This window comes from Trachemys scripta, chromosome 8 (assembly GCF_013100865.1).
Source record: "Trachemys scripta elegans isolate TJP31775 chromosome 8, CAS_Tse_1.0, whole genome shotgun sequence".
NCBI lineage: Eukaryota > Metazoa > Chordata > Testudines > Emydidae > Trachemys > Trachemys scripta.
Window position 1 is genome coordinate 29,016,104 of NC_048305.1, and position 24,172 is coordinate 29,040,275.

The following is a 24,172-nucleotide window of genomic DNA, read 5'->3' on the forward strand; positions in this document are numbered from 1 at the left end:
ACATTTATTTGACAAATAAAATTTGCAGAATTTTAAAATATTGTGTGCAGAATGTTGATTTTTTTGGCACAGAATGCCCTCAGGAGTAGCATAGTAAGTAGAGGCTCTCACTCTTGCTACCTTCTTCTGGAAGCCCATCTTTGCCAATGATGAATATTAGTACTAGGCACATCCCAAGCACCTTCCATCCAGGATTCTCCAAATGTTTTATAGGCATTAAGCTTTACTTTACCTTTGGGATGTAGGTCAGTATCACTCCCATTATGCAAAGGAGGTGCAGAGAGAGGAAGTGACTTGCCCAAGGTTCCTCAGGAAGTCTATAGCAGAGCTTGGAACAGAATCCAGATCCCCTGATTCCCAGCCTTGTCCACAAGACCATCCTTTCCCTCTTGATTTAAATGTGATTTTTAAAAAATTGACTGAGTGCCAGAGAATTACAATGGGATTTTTTAATGCATGAAGTCAGCCTTGTTATAGAAGTTGTGTGTCACTGCGGAGTGTCAGACAGATCCCTCTGCATATCGACATGGTACTAACTCATTCTACTAATGAGAAGACTTATTTTCAGTTTCCTAAACTGTTTGTTGTTTGGCTGGACAATGTTTATCCATTCAAGCAAGGGAGGGCTTTTTGAACATGGGCAGACTGTCACGTATCCTCTGCACTGGAAACATACATTGGAAAGAAGGTCATATGTCTGAAGAGTGTGATGAACTATGCATCCTATCAGTGCACACTAGCATTTCCAATACCAAAGACACACAGAATCTATGAATGCATGAATATATGTATCTTCTGTACTGGAAACACCAGCGTGCACTGACTGCGTGAATAGTTCACCACACTCTGCAGTCAGATGACCTTCTTTCCAATTTTCCCATTCCTAAATGCAGTACGTATCCATCTGGAACGACCTTCCAAAGACAAGACTTACTATGCCTAAAATTGAAAGGAGTGCAAATCTAATCCAGGCATCCAGTTTTCAGGGGCTAGCCATAGTTTTTCCTAAATTTTTGGAGCTGAGGGAGGGGAAAAAGAATATCTAGTCTGTTGAAAATAGGTATGAATCTGTTTATGTTCAGTTCATTTCTGCCATCTGGTCAGGGCTGTGCCTAAACAGCATAATATTAATAAAATATATGGTACAGCCAATTTTAACTGTCATTTTTGTTAGCTACACTACAGTGTGTGATCACTTTTTCAATCACAACAGCAGCTTTACAATTACTACATGATTAATTGTCAGAATTAATCACCATGTGTTGAAGTCTATGCTATGCTTCACGTAGAGGTCATTCAGTGTGGTGAGTCTTGCTCTCCTTGGAGAAGGGAGGACAAAAGACTCCTGCTATGTGAGAATAGAAAAAGTGATGTTGCTATGTCAGCCTGCACATAGAGTGGCCTTAAAACCCTGCTTATTACCGCAGTATTCTCCATTTTTACTGTATTTACTACAGGGAATACTTAGAGAACCTGTGTTCATTGAGGCATCTAGGGGAAATAGCAGGTTTTTTGAAAGGGTGACTGCTGTCCTTCGCTTGATTTTGGAAGTGCACTAATTATTCTTGGAATAAAATAACAAATTCTGAGGAGCTGGAAGAAAATATAAGTTAAAGTACACCACTTCACACATACTACTTTTCAGTTTGGCTCATTAGGTCAAACTCATCACAAGTGTGACTGCACTGTAGTCAGTAGATGAAGTTGGCCCAACACATGAAGACAAGGATACACAAAAACTCACCTGAATCCTCTGTCAAGGGAGATACATTTGGACTCATGTTTGCACGGATTTAGCTCGGGAACACAGTGGTTGATCACCTCATCACATAGCTCACCTGTGGCAAAGAAAATTAACAAGGCGTAACACATCTGCTACCAACACAGCTCATTGGCTTTGTTGAAACAGCTCTAACCATGCTGTCCAGAGATGATAAACCCACCAGCTCTTATGACTACAGTCTTATTAAACTGAGATGATCCAGCAGTTCAAGGGGAAGCCCCATGACAGTACCTGTTATGATGGCAGGACAAACTAAATAAGGGTGGGCTGGCTCAATACTGGACAGTCCAATTCTAGCTACATTTAGCGATTCCTTAGCAACTGAGCTACACTGGGTGCAATAATTATCTCATACAAACCTTACAGTCCCAATTCAAAAGACCTTACACTCAAGCCCTCTCAACTTCAGCTGGAGTTTTGCCAGAGTAAGGACTGTAGGGTCAGTTCCTGACCCCAAGTTGCAAGCGTCACAGAAAGCCAGTGACATACAGGTGGATATGCACATTAACAGAGTCCTTAAACTTTTCACACCAAGTGATATTATAGTCATAGTTGATCCTTTACTGTCCTAGATGATCTGACATCATTCAGAAAAATGGCTTTTCAGTAATGGGAAACAGCTTTAGGGCTGCATATAATTATACAACTCCCACTATTTACAAGAAGAGCACTGACTCTATTGTACTCATACAAGATACTGTTTTCTATAAAAGTTTCTTATATGCAAGCATTGCTCAGCTGTTTCTAGGTACTGTAGAATTCTAGGTGTGTAGAATTCAGTGCATTTCCTTGGATTTGTGTAACTTTTAATAATGAACAGTTCCAGAGTGTTCAAAACCAGATAGGTTATTTAAGCACCATCCTTCTTCTGAGCCCTAAATTATTAGGTTACACTTCAGTACCTCAGGACTTGAGATCCTGCCAGAGACAGAGCATAAACCTTTGCCTTTGAAACAAACTTCTTCAAGGGAATGGGCAGGTCAATTATCCTTAGTATGGAAACCCTCAAACAAAATCCAGTCCCAAAGCCCCTTTTGCAGTAATAGTGGAAGACTGCATCTGCACAATTTCAAGGATATAGGCATGCACAATCAGAGCCGGATTAACCTTTTGTGGGCCTGGTGCCAAATATACTTGTGGGCCCCCATGGAGGCAGTGGAGCATGGCACGGGGAGGTCAGTTCCCAGAGTGAGGGGCCAGCCAGAGGCAATGGGACATGGCATGGCAAGGGCAGCCCCATTCTGCCCAATGTGAGGGCACTATTTACAAACTGGCAGTTTCCAGACACACAGTGGCCTGCCCGGCCCTGTGCTGCCAGCTTGCCCCTTCCCATTAGGAGCGGGCCCATGCCCAACTCCCTATGGCCAGAGCCCCCTGGACCCACTATGCCCAGTGCCCCCCTAGACCCACCACAAATGCACAGCACCCTGCACACCACCCCTGCCCACAGCCTCACTACAACTGCCCAGCACCCCCTACAGAACCCCCACTCCCTAGTGCCCCAACACACACACCTTCCCCACCCCTTCACAGCCCCACTCCTCCCTCCCAGTCCCCCAAGAGACCCACTCCTGCCCACCCTGCCTCCCAGCTGCTCTCACCAGCCCTGCTGGGAGACGACTGTTGGCCGGGCTGAGCCTGCATTGCAGCCAGGGCTGGTCCTTGGGCCGGGAATCGCTTCGGCCCCTTAGGAGTGGCGCGATCAGCCAGGCCAGGGCCTGCCCCAGCCAGGCTCCCTCAAGATGCACTTGCTTGGATGGGCCCAGTCAAGCTCCCCCACATTGTCTTTCTGCCCCCCTCCATCCCTCCCCCCCCCCCGGCTGAGACAGGCCAGGCTTCTGCACCAGTTCCAGGCGGCTCAGCTCCGGGGAGACAGGTGGGGCGTCACAGGTGGTGGGAAGCAGAGACTGCCCAGAGCTGGAGGTGCACTGGGATCCAGCCAGGGGGCAGAGAGGAGCAGGGGGTGAGGTCAGGGGGTAGAGAGGAATCCTCAGCCAGCCGGCAGGCAGGCCAAGAGGAGCAAGTGGTGGGTGGGGGGAACCAGTAGGGTCTCAGGGTGCAGTTCAAGCGGAGCAGGCTGGGGCCCCTTCTGAGCATGGGCCCGACTCCATGGAGCCACTGGAGCCATTGTAAACCCGGCACCAGCACAATATATACATATGCTCATGTGCACACAGATCCTCTGAAAGTAACAACCAAACAGTAAAAGTGATGCTAAATAAATATTCTCTGGACATCCTCTGATAAGCCTTCCAAGTACAGGGTGGTATAAAATACTTAATTAGATACAACATTTATTAAACAACAAAATCTAACACAACAGCCTGCAATATTGTCAATGTTTTCTTTGCTGTGGCTCCGACCTTGGGCCCTGCTTTGGCCCACTATGTGCTGTTCCACTTGTGCAGAGTGGCCCAAAGCCCAGCATACCCAGTCCCTGGAAAAATGTCTCTGCATGGGAACTCCCCTCATGTGGTTCAGATCCATTGTAGCTGCTTCAACACTGTCCTCTCTCCCAGCTGATGGTATGGGAGGCATGACTAGGGAAAAGGTGGCATGGGCTGGGGCACCCCTATGAATGTTTCCAGTAATTCAGAGCCCTCCCCATCCAGTGTCCCATCTCTGGCCATTGGAGATATTTGCTACAAGCAGTTGCAGATAGGCCATTGTAGGCAGTCTCATCATACCAGTCAGACTCACCTGTGTATTAGCTTTGTTAAAATAGATGTAAAGTTTCTAAGAACTTAGTGTTTAGACTTTATGAAATGCTCGTAAATTGCAGCAAGTGTTAATCTGTTATAATATTTGTATCCTGTGTTTAAGGTAATATTTAAGAATTTGCCCTGCAACTATAAAAAAGTGTTTGCTATGAAGCTGGAAACTCCCACAGTCATGAGAAAAGCGTTACCAAGTGTGAAATACCAGTTCATCACAAAAGGTATCATCTCCTGTCCCCCCCGAAAAGATGGCCCATAAACACCAGACTAGCCAACGTGGAACATCTGTGGACAAAAGACTTTGCTGATTGTTTTCCCCACACCTATGAAGAGGGGATGAACACAAAAACTCATCCCGTCACATTTTGAACTCTAACAGAAGGGAATAAAAATCCCTGTCAAGGAGGAATTGTTATTGCTATGCTGCCTGGAATTCAGAGAAGGCAATATTTCTAAGCATATGCAAAGGATCCCCAAACTGCTTGGCTTGGGTTAGCCCTAAAGGACATAAGGAGCCCATAAAGACATATTATAGGAACCACTATTACCTTTTGGAACCTATGACTGTATCTCATTTGTATGTGTATATTTACCTGCTTTAACCTTCCATATAACGCTTATTTCTTTTTCTTAGTTCATAAACCTTTAGTTAAGTGTCAGAGGGGTAGCCGTGTTAGTTTGGATCTGTAAAAAGCAACAGAGAGTCCTGTGGCACCTTTAAGACTAAGAGATGTATTGGAGCATAAGCTTTCGTGGGTGAATGCCCACTTCTTCGGATGCATGTCATCCGAAGAAGTGGGCATTCACCCACGAAAGCTTNAACTACCCATGGAAGAGGTGGATTCTCCATATCTTGTTATCCTCAAATCAAGACTAGATGCCTTTCTGTAAGATCTTCAGCCAAACACAAGTTATGTTTTAGTCAAACACAAGATGTTAGGCTTTAGACTAGATTAAGTGGATGAAATGTAATGGCCTCTGATATACAAGAAGGGCAGACTAGATGATACACAACTTTGCTAGATACTAATGATCATGAACTGAATAGAGTATCAGAGGGGTAGCCGTGTTAGTTTGGATCTGTAAAAAGCAACAGAGAGTCCTGTGGCACCTTTAAGACTAAGAGATGTATTGGAGCATAAGCTTTCGTGGGTGAATGCCCACTTCGTCGGATGCATGTCATCCGAAGAAGTGGGCATTCACCCACGAAAGCTTATGCTCCAATACATCTCTTAGTCTTAAAGGTGCCACAGGACTCTCTAAACCTTTAGTTAGTTCATTATAGGATTGGCTACAAGCTTTGTCTTTGTTTTGAGATTTCAGATACAATTAATTGACTAGGGATAAGTGACTGATCCTTTGGGACTGGGAGTAACCTGAATATTGTGATGTTTGGTGTAAAGGACTGTCTATCACAAAGGCAGGCGTGCCTCGGTGTCAAGATAGACCAGAGTGCCCCAGGGGACTGTCTGTGACTGCATGGTAAGACTGTTATAGAGCTTTAGGAGTTCACACTTGTTACTTGGTTGGTGAAAGCTAATTACAGAACACACACATTTGGTATTTGTGCCCTTCTTCTAGACAGTCTGCCCTGAGGTGGACATTCCTGGTCATTAGCCACTCTAGACAGCTTGACAATCAGCACCTAGTTCTTATATAGCACTGAACTTGAAATTATTTGGACAAATACAAAGAATGCATCTGGCTTGGAATGGGGGATATGCCAAAGAAGTACTTTTCATTTTTGAATCCCTAGGGACACCAGGGAAATCAAAGCATATATTCTGCTGGGTTTGGGTTTCTGATGTTTGTTCTTGCACCTCATTCTTCATCCAAAGCAAGCTGGCACATTCAGTAACAACCTGCATGACTGAAACTATTGCTGAAGACATTCAGTAACATTTTTGAGGTGGCACAATTAGAAGTTTACTTTTATCTCCAAAAAAACAAAAATAACCTACAACCTAATTCAGCCAGCTAGCAGAGAAATTGACATCAATCAGGGTATGTCTACACAGGGTTAAAAGACCTGCAGCACGGCTGCAGCTGGCCTGAATCAGCAGACTCATGCTCACAGGGCTTGGGCTGCAGGGCTAAAAATTGCTATTTTGACATGCAGGCTCAGGCTGGGCCTGAGCTCTGAGACAGTAGGTGCCGACTCCGGGGATGCTCCAAAAATAGTGGGTGCTCAGCGCCACCAGCTGTAGCTGTTTGGTGGCAGCTGCTGATCAGCTGTTTGGCCGCTGGGGGAGGCACTTGGGGGAGGGTGGAGAGCAGCGAGCGGTCGGCAGGCAGGGGAGAGGTTGGAGTGGGGTCAGGAAAAGGTGGAGCAAGGGCTGGGTCTCAGGGGAGGGGCCGGGCCTTGGGGCGGACCATCCCCAGGGAAAAATAAAACTCGGTGCCTATATCTGGGACCCTCCACCCTCGCAGGGTCTCAGAGCTCGGGCTCCAGCCCAAGCCCGAGTGTCTACGCAGCAATTTTTCAGCCCTGGAGACCAAGCTCTGTGAGCCTGAGTCAGTTGAACCAGGGAAGCCACAGGTTTTTTATCCCTGTATAGATATACTCCATCAAGTCAACCTTGGCTTCTAACTTCGCTCAGTTTGCCTTTTTTGTATATTTGTATGAGGATAAAACATGACAAGCATTCCTTAAAAAAGAAATCCAGAGAATTTCTAACTCGATGGTGACATGACAGGAACTCAACGTTCTAAAGCCTTCAAGTATCCTTTTGAAAGGCAGCCTTTTTTGTTAATAGAATACATTGGAGATAGATGCCTTAAGCTGTAACTTTGCTACAATAGCCATAAAAGCTTTTTTTTTTTTAAATAAAGGAAAACAGACTTTTGAGAAAAGTCAGAATAGTGGTGTAAACTTCCAAAGGAAATCATAATTCTTCTTAAAGTATTTTTCTCAGCCAGCTTGGAAAATTGACAAATGCATAGAAATCCAGTAAAAATTCCCCCAAAATGTATACACTTGTCAAATATTATGACTCATTGCTGAAAGCACCACTATCAAAATTAGGAAGATTTTAGGCTTGGTACCAAACACAGCATCCAACTAATTTATCATTGTTCACAGAAAACTTGGAATGTTTTAGGCTCCTTCCTGTTACTTATTTTTTCTCATCTCTCTTTCATTTTAGATTTCAACATTTCCAGATTTCTCTTGGGAATGTCGTGGAACCCAGACAACCTCATCTTGGGGAAGAAAATTCCTGTTGGTAATTGAACGGGCTTCACCGATGTTTACTGAATGGCAGACAGCATGGTAGGGAAAGAAAACACTTTTTAAATAGCGATACTCAAGGCAAGAGCTAAACATAAAAAACTTTGTTTCCTTCAGTTACAAAATATTTTGGGCAAAAATCTGTCCTCAAACATGTAACATTCAGTGGCCATCTGATTGCATGTTTTTGAGGGAAAAATCTGGCCCTTTTACTTCTGTGCGTGGCTTTGGGCTCCTTGTTATTTTAGCAATTAAAGGTCTATTCCAAGTTTTTCTCTGAATAGCAGTATTGGGTTCAAAATGATACTTCCAAATATTGTAATTTTGTTAATTATTTGCACACAGGCTATGCTGGGCTCTAGAGGCATTAAACAGCTTTTTAAAATTTTATCAAAAGTGTTTTGTATAGAGGGCATTCCACCACATTAAAGCTATGGCTACACTAACAGCAGCATGTAGAATACATACACTGTATCTTCCCCGCCCCACAGCACAGGTATAAATAGCAGTGTATATGGTGAGGCACTGCTTAGGTGAGGAGAGTCAACGTATGCCAGAACTCTACACAGTTCTCTACATGCCCAAGCAGTGCCTCCCAAATCTACACAGCTATTTTTAGCTCCCCGCTGCCTCCCCACTTCCAGAGGCTTTCCCCACCACTGGAGTCTTTTGCTGCGGCATGTAGCTACACACCACAATGCAGATGCAGCCTGCCTTTCACTGTGGCATGCAGCGACACGTACCTTACACGCCGCCACCAGTATAGACAAGACCTAAGAAATGCACACACCACTGGCAAGACCTTCCCAACCACCAACATCATCCTCCACACCAACCTCCCTTATGCAACTCCTCCCTAGGTACGTACAGGTAAAAACACCTGACATACATACATAAAACCAAAATTTTCGTTACTCGTCCAACCAAAACAAAATCCACACTATACATCCCACACCCTCTCCTTTCACCAAAGTCTGCAAGAATGGACAGGCTTTGCAGCACACACTGCTGGTCAGCCGAATAGGGTTATGTCAGACAGTGAAGGAGAAGTGAGTTGAGAGTCTCACTGAAAGCCACCTGAGCCATCAGCCCTTTCCTTTCTAAACTGGTGGAGGCATTAGCTCAGGCCCTCTAGCAGGTCTAATGTGCTGTGGCAGGATTCAAGGACAGGATGTCTATTAAGGTAGGCAGGTACTCAGGTATTACATTACATGCATTACATTTAAGATTCTGTATTGCACATAGAAACAGATTGGTAACTAGTGCAGATCATAGCATACCAGAGGCCGAGTGCTGAATGGGCAAGGAGACTAAGCTACCATCCTAGCCTGGAAATGGAACATTCAGGGCCGTGTTGAGGACCAATGGTGGAGTGACGTGTGTGAAGCTTGCCTTGTTCCTAACCATGCACTGGATCACTGTGCTTTATCTGGTGTCTGGGTCTGTCAGTCTGGCACCTTTCACTACACTGACCTTTTCAAAGCCACAATAAAATAATTACTGCACTCCTACAACATTCCCCCTTTTTTATTTGGTTCAATGAAATCCTAAAGAGGGGACATTGGTCATTCTAAAATAATCTCTTTTCACAGGCCTCACCACTTACAAAGAGCTGCTAGGCTGGCATATTTATACAGCTTCATGATCTTCCACAAGTCCAAAAACAAACCAAAACAACAGCAACAGAGACAGAAACCTTTTGCATGCAGTTAGTTTGATTTAATTATGTTGTTTGTTATTTAAATGACCACATTGGCATATGTGCTATTTATTTCACACCACGTTAGATTTTTAGAGCCATGATCTGAATTATATTGTTCCTTCCTAATGGGAAAAAAAGGGAGGTGGGGTGTGTCAACATCTTTTTTTTTTTTTAATCCCAACTTTGAAATGATCGTAACACCCTCATTGTAACTTGCCGCCAAGGACCATGTGTTCTTCAGTTTTATTGTCTGCAGTGTCACTTAGGCAATCCTTTGCTCTCATTCCTAATATTAATCAAAATAATTAATAACATGGCATGGAAAATATTCTCAGCCTTATGTGAAAACAACTTTTACAGAACCTCAGAGCTAAGGGTAACAATGCTGTCAAGAACTTCACAAGATTAAATAGGAAAAAGAAAAGTGTTCGTGGGGAATGTGGCCTGATTTTAGGGGATTAATATTATTGTTTATGTAATATAGGTTTAGGATGGAGCAATGGATGTAGACAGGCTGGCTGTTATCTATTGGGCTAACTTTTACAGCTTGCAAAGGAAAGATATATATATTTGAATTGTTAAGTAGTATGTTACAGTCCTCTTAATTGTGCTCAGTGAGCCAAAATAGGGGCGTTACCTCTGGCCACACCAGTAAGAGCTGACTACACACTACAGCTGTCCTTGTGAGAAGTTACTCGCTGGATACCTAATAGTGACTAATGTTCCACAGAGACATGGATTCCCCTGCTCTTTCTCCTTCCCCTTCATGCTGAAAAAAAAAAGGCAATGCCAAGTGGAAATTTCAAATAGTCCTTAGCAATCATGGCCACTGGCACCCAAAAGCTTCACCAGTGGTAGATGTTACTGAGAATGTGCCAGATCATGCTTTGCTGAGAAATTACTGCCAATCAGGAGTAAGGCTGATGGTTGATGAAGTTTAACAGACCTGAGCCAAAACCTTGGATCCACCTATCTTGGATACTCCAATAACGCATTTCACAACATATAAGAATTGCAGATCCAAACACCCACAAACGGGGTGTAGTTTCAGAAAAATCAGAGGGGGAGGAGCAAAGTCGTGTCAGTATCCCCACTTCCACTGAGGCAATGGCTGCTTGTGGGGGGTAAATGAGTTGGTCCCATATCTGAGGGGGCTGGAGCAGTGGCATGCCAATCCTGTCCCTCGGAGTGGAGTGTGTCTCTCATTGATGGCTGGCTTGGGGCAGGGACTGGGGCCTGGCCCAGGCCATTGCTGCTGCTTCCTATCCAGCCAGTGGAATACAGGATTGGTGCTAACAATGAGGTGATTAGGAGCCCTAGCCCAGACAGCCCCAGATTCTTTCCTACTGGGGGAAGACACTGCAGTGCTGTTGACTGGCAAGGTCTGGACAGGGGGAGGGAAACTGCCTCCCACCTCATTGCAAATGACACCCCTGAGCACACAATTTTAGGAGAGAGGTGTTAAATTTGAATTTGGAACAGAATCTCATGGCTGATGGGCCCTTACTTTTATAACGGGCTGAGCCCAACCCCTGAACTCTGAAGATATTTAAAGTCCAGATCCATATTTCTTGGATTATTTTTTTACACGAGACTCTTCCTGCTGGACAGGGTTTACCATACTCAATGTTTAGAGATAAAAGCCAAGATTTTCCAACCCCAGATTTTGCCTCAATCCATTGTGTTTGTTCACTGAAATGAAATAAACAGGAAACTCGCAACCAAAGTCCTTATGGAGACAGTCCATTCAGTCGCCAGGCAAGTGCACCAAGCCCATCTGCTAAAAATTCAATAAGAGGTTTTGTTGCAAAAATTTAAGGCTGGATGCACAGTAGCTGATTTCTAAACCTCCGTTCTGGACTCAACCTTTGCTTGACAAACAGAGAATCTTGAACTCATAAGTTTTATCAGGAAAAAGAATTATTTTAAAAATAATTTAAGGCTGCTTATGGTAAACTCCGATATTTGGGGAGATTTTTTTCACCTTCAAACTTTTAAGCAAGATTTTGAAAAGTAGGAGCTGAAAGTTTGACTCCTAATTCATATTTAAGTACTCAAGGAAGGGGCTTGATTTCCAGAAGTACTCAGAACCAAACAGCTATCACTGCCCTTTGTGGTACCAGCGAAACCAAGAGCTCAATGAGATGAGATGTGGGGAAAGAAGCATAGATACTAGCAGTATTCCCATGTGTTTGAGCAAAGACTCTGTTCTGCTTCTCTCCATTGACAAGATAAGGAAAAAGCTCACACAATCTCCCAAAGGAACACTGCTTCTTGTTTATGGCACCAGAAAAGATGTGACCATAGAATAAGATGCTGTAGTGTACTGATGCCCTGGGACATCTTTAAGGTGAGAAAGGAATTCAAACTCTAATCAATCACAGAAATTTAAAGATAGAAAAATATATTACTTTGAAGAGAGATATCACTATAAGTGTTGTACAAACATAAGCTGTTAAGTCATCTTAGTCGATTTCCCTGCCAAGCTTATGACAACATTCAGTGGGGATCTTTTACAGCATTGGTGGCAATTATGCTGTTAGATATTTATATACAAATAACCATTTACATTAGCCCTTTTAAAGATTTTGTAAGGGACAAACCCTCAAGCATCAGGGCAAGAGTGAATTACTAACTAATGGACGTTATTCAGAAATTCTGCCTTTTGGAAGGATATTCCACAAGTGTCCATTTTGAAGTTTCTTCCACCATCCTCTGAAGCATCTGATATTGGCACTGTCAGAGACAGGACACAGGCCTAGATGGACTATTGGGCTGACCCAATATAGTAATTCCGATCTTCTTATGTTGAAGAAGAACTGAAATTGGAATAAGACATGTCCCAGTGCTGAAGAAAATCCCTTTTGTACCTATTTGTGTAGTACCGACATTATTTGTGGGCAATTTATCCTTGGGTTAGGTCCCTGTAATGCTTTCAAGGCTAATGGGACATTTCAATTAACCTTGCACCCCCCAACACAGCAACTGAACATATTTGGCCAAATTATGCTCCAACTTATGGGGGTAAGTCACAGGAATCTTCAGCCCACTTTTTTCCTTTGAAGTTGGCTGCATCTACTCTAATGTCTAGCAGAAGATAAATTACAGCTTGCTTCTTTGTATACCAGTTGTTAAAATATAGCAATCTTCCTAGAATAATTTATATACAAGGATACCTGCTTACTCTTGCTGGCATTTCTAATGTGCCCACTGAGTGCCGAATACAGTAATTAACGTTCACATAGAGTTGTCTTCAGAGTTGTCCACTCCTCCTAGATTTGGCAGTTTAGCATGCTGCCTTATTTATTGAATATTATAACTTGCTCTAAAAGTGGTTAGGTTTGTGCTTGGCTTCTAATCCTCTGCCAGGATGTTCACAGGTTGGGGCTCATCTACCAAGAGCACCCTATGTTCAGATCTCACAAGCTTTATCCTCCTAGGCAGTGTTCATCTCATTGTTCCACAGATGTGTAGCTGTCTTGGTGGGCCATGAATGCAGAGGAAGTCTGCCATTTGGGCCTCAAAACATGGGTGGCATTAAGGATTAGACTAGGGATTTGAACTGGCACCAGAAGCAAGCTGGGCACCAAGATAGGGTGCAGAGCACCAATGTGATGCATTGTTCATGGATTTTCCTGCTAAGGAATCAGACTGCTGTATTCTCAGTTGCTGTGCTGCTTCTACCTTCAGTCCCAGCACAATAAATTACCATAGTCTGACCTGAGGGAGGTAAACGTGGATCGCTGTCAAGGAAAACTCAGACTGACTTCAGCGAGAGCAGGAATGGGCCCAAGATCCTTGTATCAGTTATATGTATCCAGCTCTTTGGTGTTTACATTATTTGATTCTGCAAGTGAAAACTTGAGGTTCTTGCTTTAGTCTTCTATACAAAAAACAAACAAATTTCACATTTGCCAAGTAAATGAACTGGAAAACTTCCACCCAGAGCAAGAATCTCTTGGATGAAAGGATGGGTGCACCAAACCCTAATCTTTACTTGCTTTGTCTTTCAAGCAAATTATGGCTAAGGACGGTCTCATAGTTCTGAAACCGGCTAATAGTCAGGAACTTGTTTAGGCCTTAGATAGACATATAATAGCTCAAATCCTTGGTGAACTTACAGAAGAAATACTTGAAATCACACTATCAGAAAACTTCCAGCTTGTATGTGTGACACATGAACTAAAAACATGCAAACCAATCTAAAGAGCTATGATTCAGATAAGTTCAACTCAGCACTGCAATTGGGGCCCCTCACTGAGATTGTTCTGAGCCATCTCACCACAATGGTTAGTTACGTGAAGCAAGCTAGTGAAGCTCCATAAACTAGTGGCAACCACAAGGCATCTTTCCTCCAGAGTAATTTTGTTTACTTAAGTGCTTGGCTTTGGACAGGCAATAGCACTGCAGTAAGCTGGGCCAAAGGGAGGAGCTGTAATTACTCACAAACAATGAATAGTGTTGCGTTGAAAAGGGAAAGAACAACAAAAAAATCTGTGACAACAACATTGAAGCCAAGAGACTGCAAAGTCCCCTGAGGTAAAAATGCATTAGGCTCATCTTGCTAACATGCAACACCAGAAATGGTTTCTACTCATTTTTCTGTGATACAACTTAATGGCGATAAATCTTTCATAAGGAAATAAACTATTTAAAAACATTTGGGTTTCCAAGATAATAATCTTATAGCCCCCTCCTCCTCCTTCCTGGGATGCCATCTGTTTTAGAAGGAGGCCATTTAATTTAATATGGGTAATTTTTTGAAATTGTTTCCAAACCTGATCCCAATTTCCAGACCAAAGCGGGTTGAATACATTTGCTGAGACTCACTAGATCAGGCTCTTTAAAGAAATTTCTAGTGTTTCCCAAATTCCTTGTGGCATCTACTCATTTCTGCTTCAGAATAAGGACACAGAGTGCAGGGGTGTGTGAAATTAAAAGAGAGACACAAAAGTTTAACTAAAATGTTTCAAAAAGTTCAAAGACCAGCTCAGGTTTGGGACTGGTCAGATTCTGGCCAAAGGTTCACATAAGTTCATGGATGATTGTTTGAGCTGCCAATCCCACAGGGATGACAGTGTTTGGATACCACCATTAAAACAGTAAGACAGTACATGCAAGACTGATGAGGGGGTGTCCTGGGTAAGAACAAGCTCTGGGTGTGTCTTTCTCTCAACCTGCGCCCCCACAACCCACACTAGAACAAGTCAAAAAGAAGTCTTGGAGGCAGATGGACAGCTAGATAAAGAACTCTAGGGAAAGGGAAATTCTGTGGGCTTTGTTAGAGACTCTTGGGGCAGACAGAGCTGGGGTACACGGAGGGGGATGGTTTTAAGCAAGAAAGCCAGATATAGCCAAGTCCCAGGAAGGAAGGTAAGAAACCATCAGAGCGAGGAAAGAGGCCATAAACAAAGGAAGATCAGAAAGCTTGAAATAGGAACCAAGTGGTAGGTTCCTGTTTTGAAGTCCATGGCTAGGAGTTCACCCGCATTTCCCTGAATCAAGAGGAAAAATTGCTGAGACCATCAAGAGAGGGCTGTGGCCACAGAGGGCTCCAACAAACTGTTCAACTAGTTTCTGGTCCATTGTTAACCTTAGACTTCTTCTGAACTGTCTATCCTGGAGGAAGTAGAGTGTTTTGTTTAGCTGCAGGGCTAAACTACCCCTCCAGTGAGAGGAAAACTGAGGCAGGGGGAGTTAAGGACACTGTGTCACAGAGCCTAAATATGGCTTTAACTGCTTAAATTTAGGCACCCAGATTTGCAAGTGTTGAACTTAATGAATAAAAAGGAAAACATTATCTGGTCTTGTGGTTAAGGCGTTGAGTGAAGAGATTCACACCATTTAATTTTGATTCAGCCATTGACTCTCTCTGTCACATTCAGCCAGTCACATGCCATTACTATGCCTCAGTATAGATGTCTGTAAATTATTCTTACCTATTTCAAAGAAAGGCTCTGAGGCTCAGTTCATTCATGTTTGTAAAGCACTTTGAGATCACTGGAAGGGAAGGAACTCAGAGAGTCAAGAATATTTTTAATAATACCAAAATGGGACCTCGGGTGTGGTAAATTCCTCCCCACTATAGTTATTTACCATATTGGATATTTTTCATCTAGGATCAGCTAGAAAAGGAAAACATTTGGAAAACTATTCAGTGAAGAGAGATTTACAGCCTTCATTATTTTAACCAATGAAAGCACGATTCATACTTGGCATATTTTTCCCAAAAAGGGCATAATGGTAAAATGAGAGACACAAGATAACAAAGCAGGGCGATGCTGAGGAAATAAAGGAAACCTTGGATACTTCCAAGAGAGACTGGTGTAATGCAAAAGCCAGGAATGCATGTAGCCCGTTGGAGAATTCTGAATATGGGAGAAAATTCCTTTTTGACCTCGCAGTGGTTAGCTTATTCTTTGAAGCATGATATTTCATTACTCTTATTTTAGCTTGCAAAATCATGTCATTAGTTATTAGGTTATCCTGCTCACTTTTTTAAAGATATAGCCATAATATTGTTATCCCTTTTGACCTGAGCAGTTTTGAAAGAGCACATCCATCATGTACAGAGTTCAGTTTCCTTTTCACGCCTAGCATACCAGTATTTTACCCTAAGACTTTTTGCTGCAGCGAATTCATCAGAATGATTACAAGGTGTGAATAAATATTATCTTGTTTGTACTAAAATTAGCCTGCAGTTAATTTAAGTGGCCCTGAGCTCACACTTCACAAGGACCTTCATATTTTTAAAAAACACAAAGTACCTCTAACTCTTCTCCTTTCCAAGTGATTTTTTCAGCCTTTAATTGTATGCAAGTCCTATCACACCTCTACAACCATGCATACTACTGGTCTCCAGACTTTCAGCCTTATTGTTTATAGTTATAATCAAATTTGTTTAAATTGCAATCAAAAAGTTACTGGCTGTACAAAGGGTTAATATTCAAAGGCCTCAGATATTGTATTCTATATCCGGCAGTGTGTATCATGCATCTGAAAATAGAATTAGGTCCAAAGAGTTTAACTGCATAGCAATATGATGATCTGGTACATTCTAGATGATGAACAGCTTACAAAAGGCAATATTCAGTCATTCATTCTGAGCTGGTAAGAGTGAGCTGGATTATGATTGAAAATATCTGAAAATCTGACTCTGAAGTGTCATAAAAATTCTTTGGCCAGGACCAGAAATGATTCACTGACAGGTACTATCTGCAGAAAAATCCCACTCCATCCCTTTTTCTCTGTTTTTCTCTGCAAGAACCATTATAGCCCACCATGAGGCTGTTAAAAAGGACAGATCAAGTCCATTGTGCACTGGATTCAGTTCCTTGCTAGCGATCTCTTGCTTAGCTGCTCAAATACACTTCCTTTTGTAAACGTAAAACCGTTATCACCATATAAGGAGTTCTATTTGATATCAGCAATGTAAGGCTCACAGACATACAGTACATGTAAGAACAATTGGCTCAACATACTAGAAACAAAGTTCTTTGCTCCGGGCCAGCCTAAGCTTTGCCGAGTATTTTGGCAGAAGGAGTAGATAAAATCTCTAATAAATTTTCATTCAAGTCATAAGGCTTTTCCCAGCCAAAGATTTATACAGGCCTCTCATATTGGCCATAAAAACCATTTTAAAAGAGTTTGGGAAATTCTAGAAGACTTCCCTGTCACTTACAAAGCCACTCCAACTTTATACTTATTAATTCCAGTGATATGTAATACCCTCTAGCCTACGAGAAGCCCGTCATTAGTGCTCCATGCTCATAGAGTAACAAACCTATTTCAAAGCATCAAAATAGGAACTAACATGGATATTTTCTTACCCCGTATACTGAGCAGAGGAGATCAGGCTTGAGTGGCTTGTGATGAGTGAAGTATCTACGCAGTCATCTGAAGGGCAGCATTTTTACATTTTTGAGCTAAGAGGGTTCCTAACCCTACAGAAGATTTAGGAAGGAAGACATCTAAAGCACAGGACAAAGAGTCAGGAGATGTGGGTTCTATTTCCAGCTCTCTCACTGACTTACTTTGTGAACGAGGACAAATCACTTAGCCTCTGTGCCTTAGTTCCCCATCTGTAAAATGGAGGTGACTTAACCGAGGTATTGTCATGGTTGGTTCATTAATACGTGCAGTGCTTTGAGTTCTTTAGATGGAAGTTATTTTATAAGTGCTACTATTATAGTATAATTTGAAACAGGAATCACTTTTATTCTCAGAAATGCTAAGCAGATGTATACTGAGCTAAATCAGTACTGGAAACGCTTTTGTGAACACTTTTGTGGAAAAGTACAAATTTCTCTAACCAACAGATGAACTTGCGAATTTCTTGTTTATATATTTTAACTGTAGTTCCAGTAACTGCAATGAGTTCTTCTGACCTGGGGAAGGGTATGTGTACAAAATATGCCAAGACAGTAATAGATTTTCCCCTCTGAACCTTCCCAAAAGCCTTCTTCTGGTATGAATTACACTCTCTCAGGGGTAGCAGTGATCTCTCTGGATTAAGGGTCAGACGTATTGCTGGAGCAGCATCTTTGCAAAACTATCCCCTTTTCTTGCCTCTGTTTACTGGATGATCAGGAATTCACTGACAACACACTTGCAATTTGGATACTTTAAAATCTACTCAGAATCCGGGTTAATTCCATGCATGTGATCTAACCAATGGGAGTGGACCAGTTTCTTATGGTGCCTCAGGTGGCTGGAAGTTCGTTCAACTGCTCCCCTCAGTTCTCTATGCCCTTTGGCTGTGGTCCTTCCTTACCTGTGTAATTAGGAGGGCAGAGACAGACATAGTTGTTGATTCCATCCATGCACGTGGAGTTATTCTCACAATCATTATCTTCACAGTCATCTGGGTTTATTTCACATCTCTCTCCCTCATACCCTAGAGGGCAAGAACAGCTTTGGAGGGGATAGAAAAAACAGAGAAAAAGTTAGTTTGGATTTCAGAATTTGCTTTTGAGCAGGAGGAAGTACTGGAGTGGGATGAAAACTGATACAGATGAGCTCTCTGCTGCTACAACACAGCGGCATTACTAGCGAGTTGGGTGACTCATTACTAGTGAGTTTGGTGATAGATGCCACAGTGACAAGCCTGGACACTATATTCCTATACTCATCTACAGAAAAGGTACAGCACGGGCAGAAGAATTCATCTCTCCTGCACTTCCATTGCCCTGCTTGCTGATGTGCCTCATCCCTGAACTGGAATGAACAACTCTAGGGTGACAGGTTAAGCTCACTCACCAAGGCTAATCAAATTCTTGGTTTCTCTGCATAGCTAACAGGGGTGTCGATTGCTACAACAGTGTTGGTTATGTAGGCACCTGTCCACCAAGAACTGGACTGATGACACCAACACACATCATCACACGTGAATAGGAAGCTTTTAAATGGCTCTAAGTCTTTCACCATTAACAACCTAGACTGGATTTGAATTAGGGAGGTAGAAGTGAAAGTTTTCATCTCATTACCACCTTGTGGTAGAGTCATCCAAACAACAAATTTTGTTAATGGATCTTCCAAACAGAGTACTTGAAGTGTTAAGGTATCAGCACTTTTTCAGCTCCTTCAGTACTCATGAAGAATCAACCAGGAAAGAATAATTAAATTAAATGGTGTGATTGTCCACATCCTAAGTATTTATGACTCCCAATACCTGAAGAAGAGCTCTGTGTAAGTTTGAAAGCTAGTCTCTCTTACCAATAGAAGTTGGTCCAATAAAATGTATTACTTCACCTACCTTGACTCCCAATACCTTGGTAACATATCCAAACAACAGACCAAACAAACAAGGACAGAAATACTGGGTTTGTAAGGACTTGGACACAGAACTACTGCACTAAATACTTTATTTTCTGAAAATGTAGAGTGTGCCCACTTAAAGGAGTATGGAGGACTAGATGTCAGTGCAGAAAGGTCTCCATTGATCCATAGAGTCTCCACTTTTAATTTTTAAGACATCTAGTTGTTATGGTTGTGAAGAAAACCTTGAAAATGTGACCCAACTGTAAACCAATGCAGAGGGATCTGCCTGAGTTTGCAGAGAGCCTTAAACTCTATGAGGAGGGGAGTGGAGCTGAGGTTGTGGGATTCAGTTTAGAATCAGCTGAGCATGATCTCAGGCAGCCTTCAATAGTTTGCATATATGGGGAAAATGGAGGCACTGGTCAGGTTGGGAGTTGGCTGGTTCAGAGACTCATCACAGGAAGTGTATGGCCTCATCAATACTCAGGAATAGCCCCTGATTCAGGAATTTATATAGCTGCCCTTTACTTGTAGACAAGGACATTTAGGGGTTTTGTTCCAACTGGGCCTATAAAGCATAATTGCAAAACCACAATGTAAAGCAAATCCTGGCTTCCCTTTGTCTACAGGACAGCGTAGCCCAGTGAACAGAGCACAAAGGGGTTCTGGGTTCTATTTCCAGCTCTGCCACTGGCCTGCTGGGTAACCTTGGGCAAGTCACTTCCCCTCTCTTTGCCTCAACTTCATCTCTAAAATGGGGATAATGATACTGACCATGTTTGTAAAGGGTTTTGAGATTGACAGATTAAAATTTCTAAAGAGGTAAGTATTAATTTATTATTATTATTACTACTACTGCTGCCTGGAGTGGAAAGCACACAGTGCCACCATATCAACTGCAGGCCACTGACTGCTGAATCAAGACTATTTCCAAATGCAGACAAGGCTTGTGTGTGTGTGGTTTATTGCTCAGGTGGTCAGGCTGGGGAGGGAGTACTTATCATGGAGGTGTGGGTAGGACTGAGGCATATAGACAAGGGTTGGTATTAAGTGGAGGCTCTGCACTGAAGAAACAGGGAGGGTTTGGTAGCTGTTAGCAGAGCCACAGCTCTTCTAGACTGGGTGCACGGATCCACTATGGTGAGTATGACGCTGGCTTTCCCTGTCTTCCTCCTCTGCTCTAAGGATTGGCTGCACATGAACACTCCACACATGCCTCAGCATGACCTCAAGGAGTAAACTTGGGTTCCCCTGAAACATGGGCAGCCGAAACATCCACTCCCATGGAAACCCAGGGAATAAAAACTGTGAAGGAAAGTGTAAGAGAGAGAGAGAGAGAGTGTGTGTGTGTGCACACGCTCTCTCACGACAGGAAAGCTTCCAGAAGGGGATTAGCACAAGTGCATAGGTTAGCAGCAGACAGCTACATTCCTTCAGACCTATACTGACCATTCACAGGTCATGAGAGCTAAAAGGGAGGGGAAACTCTTCAGAGCGAATGACTAAAAACAAATGGCTCCGATCAATTCAATTTAAAACACAATAAATCAACATGAAATATTTTCTTTATCTGGCTCTACCTCATTAGTACCAATAAAAAATGTCCTCTTTCTGACCCTGCAATGATCCAGGGGATCGCAGGAGGAGATAAGAAAGAGAAGAGCTGGCACAGCACCTTTTGTGGCAAGGGGAGCGGAAGGAGGGTAAAGAAACTGAACAAAGTCGAGCATTTATCATGTCACCCATTTCCATTACAAAACCCCATTTTTCAGGGGTTTATAATTCAGCCTTAAAAATGTGCTCCAGGCTACAACTTGGCATTCAAGGTCTCATTTGGGAGGAGACAGCTTTTTTTCAATATAAAGGAAAACAACAAAAGGAGATTGTGCTGGTGATTTTTATATTATGAATATTTCACCCTCTTCTTGCCACATCCTGACTGGGACTGTATGTAATTAAACACTGCTATAGTAATGGTCCAGTGCACCAAAGTTTACAACAGGGACATTACAGTACTGAGATTGTTATTGTACAATATTGCAATATGCAACAGGAGGGTTTGTTTGGCTCTTGTAAAGAATGGAAATGTCACCATAATTAATGAAATCTGGCAACCAGTTACTCTGTTCTAGGGCAAGTCTTTGCTTTATTATTTATGTGTCATTCTTTATTTCAATTTGTGGTCAGTTGTTCCAATTCAGAGTGCAAGCATAGGCTTGAAGTGGTTTCCATCATATACAGGGTTTACAGCTTGATTCAATGGCGCTCAGCATATATCATGGGTGCAAGTGGAAATTAAATGATAAAACATATAAATTGGAACTCTGGATTGTATGGTGGAAGAGTTGTCAGTTGGGAAGATCTGCACATATTTTCCCAACACAGCTTGGAAGAAAAGTCTGAGGTTTTCAGTGTAATCTGAAGGACATCAAATTGGGGTTCCTGCTAAACAATGGTGAAAGTAAGCTCTAGCTATGAGTATACAGCATGGCACAGCGGATAATGCATGGATTAAGACTCAGGAGACCTGAATTCTATTCTTGGCTCTGCTGGGTGTCTTTGGGCACATCACCCCAACATATGCCTCAGTTTACCCATCTGTGGAATGGAGATAAAACATTGAGATCCGCTGATGAAAAGTGCTATATAAGAGCTAGTTATTATTATTATTGAAAACTTCCTGAGCTCTAGCCTGCTGTTGATTAAGCTATAGGACTGTTTACCTGAGCACTCAAATGTTACAGTTTCACATAGGGAGAGGTGGTCTCCTAGATACTGTGACCAAAACCATTAAAAAATTAAAATTCAGCCTGCTCTCCCAGTTCAGTTATTTCATGACACTGCTGTTCTCAAAGACCCTGGCGCTCCTGACTATAATTTCCCTTTTACTGTTCTGCAGTATGCTGGGCACAAGTTAGTTGCTTCCCTCTACCCCAGAAGTTGCTGCCCTTCAGAAGTGCAGTATCTACAGAACTTCTGAAGTGCTTTGGGTTGAAAGAAACAAAAATTTTTAGAGGTTGGCTGTACTCTGAAAAGTGATTATGTAAAATTATCAACATCTTACACAACAGACCAGCTTCTTGTGCATATTTAGACCTAGATATGTTGATCAAGTGATTATGGCTTTTTACTTCTTCTTACACTGTGGTCTATTATTTCTTTTGTATCATCCAAATCTTAACATATGAAGTTCAATGTCCAGGATCAATCCGATTCATCCATGCAACTGAAGGCATAATTTGAAGACAACAGGGTTGCACAGTTGCCACTGAGGGCAGAATATGGCCTACAGAACCTTTATTACGAGGGAAAATGCATGATATGGAAAAAAAACAAATGATTTTCAGATTCCAGGTTGAGTTTTCAGAGCTGGCTATTAGGAATACATAACTTTTTACTTGTAAACTGAGCACATTTATAAGGAGCCATTGAGATGCAATGGAAGAAGGAACTTAACAATGCCATTGTTAGTCACTTTTCAGAGCTGAACTGTATTAGCAGCAAACTTTAAATGGTTGGCTGCACTTTGTCCATGCTATGATTAATCATTTTTGTATTTGGATAACAAAATAAATACAGAGATGATATATCATGCTTTAAAAAGTCAGCTCTTGTGTAAACAGAGTAAATCTTTTCAAGAAAACGATGGCTTTTGGCAGATGAACTTTGTGCACCTGCATAACAAGTGAATGACTTGATAGCCTGTAAGAGCTTCATTTATCCTTGACCAATGAGGCATTGACATATGCAGAATTTATCAGCTTCAGGTTTTTACATAGATAAGTGAACTTAGTGTTTGTGGAAGGCATAGGACTAATAGTTCTGGACAATGAAGCTCTCTTTATATACAGAATTGGATAGAGCAACACAAGACTATGTAAGTTTCCTCACACTTCACTGTCAATGATCTGCTGTTCATCGGGGGCTAAATCTGAGTCAGAATGGGTAGCTCTGTCTCCATGACCGAGGCGGTCCTTGATTGCAGTCTCAGCGGAGGGACTACAAGATGCTAAATGACACTATTGGCTTTTATGACACAGATGTACTTGACACTACTGCAGCATTTTATGAATCCCACCAAGCAGCTTTCACTGTGTGACCTTTGTCCTAGCCAACCGAGTAAAAAAAATGTTTAAGAAAAAAATGGTGACAAGAGAATGGATCTGAGAACTCCAGCTGAACCTAAGCTCTTTACCCACTCCATCGTGGCTAGCTATTACAGCAACAAAAATGGGACGTGAAATCACCTGCTGTTTAGAACCCCTTGCCCTATCTATGCACAGCCAGAGAGGGGTGTGTGCGAGGATACAGTCTCAGCCATAACTGTGAATTTCCTGCCTTTGGCTGGCTTATGTCACCACCTTCCCATTATTTAAAGGGTAATTTCGCTTGTCTGTGACTACAGAAACTTGAGAGTTAAACCACTTGGCATTTTATAGGGAGGAAAGCTTTGGCTTAAGTTTCCTTTTACAAGAGTAAAGATTTGACAAGCTTGGCAGCTGAGTATGTATATTAATATATTCCTCCAGGGAAGAAAATCTATAGAAGATATAATTTCTTTCACAGGCCACACAACTAAAAACTCTAAGGGGGCCTCTCATTAAAACATTTTTTTGACATTCACTTCCTCACAGAATACAACCTAAGAGGATATTTTCTCATTTTGATGCACACAGATGTAAGCATGTAGCTCCAGTGGATGCCAACAGGAGTAGCACATCCACCGGAGAGAGAAGATTTCCCTCCAGACAATCATTGCTCAAAATCAGATGGGTTAGTCTGAATCTGTAAAAAGCAACAGAGGGTCCTGTGGCACCTTTAAGACTAACTTCTGTTGCTCATTGCTCAAAATGTTTCCTCATCTTCCTCCTCTATCTCTCCACCACTCCCAAATCTATCAGCGCAGATCCTTTTAGATAATGCCTTATACTTCTATAAAAAGAACAGGAGTACTTGTGGCACCTTAGAGACTAACAAATTTA

At 42.3% G+C, this 24,172-nt stretch overlaps 1 protein-coding gene across 2 annotated transcripts in view; it reads right to left on the reverse strand.

Annotated features, from left to right (window-relative positions):
- SLIT3 (slit guidance ligand 3) overlaps window positions 1-24,172 on the reverse strand; it is a 780,962-nt gene that overhangs the window by 67,038 nt on the left and 689,752 nt on the right. For both annotated transcript variants that reach the window (XM_034778698.1, XM_034778699.1), the window contains 2 exons: window positions 18,205-18,344; window positions 1,745-1,838 (listed from right to left, as the gene is read on the reverse strand). In XM_034778698.1, coding sequence (XP_034634589.1) covers window positions 1,745-1,838; window positions 18,205-18,344 — 234 coding nt within the window. The remainder of the gene's footprint in view (window positions 1-1,744; window positions 1,839-18,204; window positions 18,345-24,172) is intronic.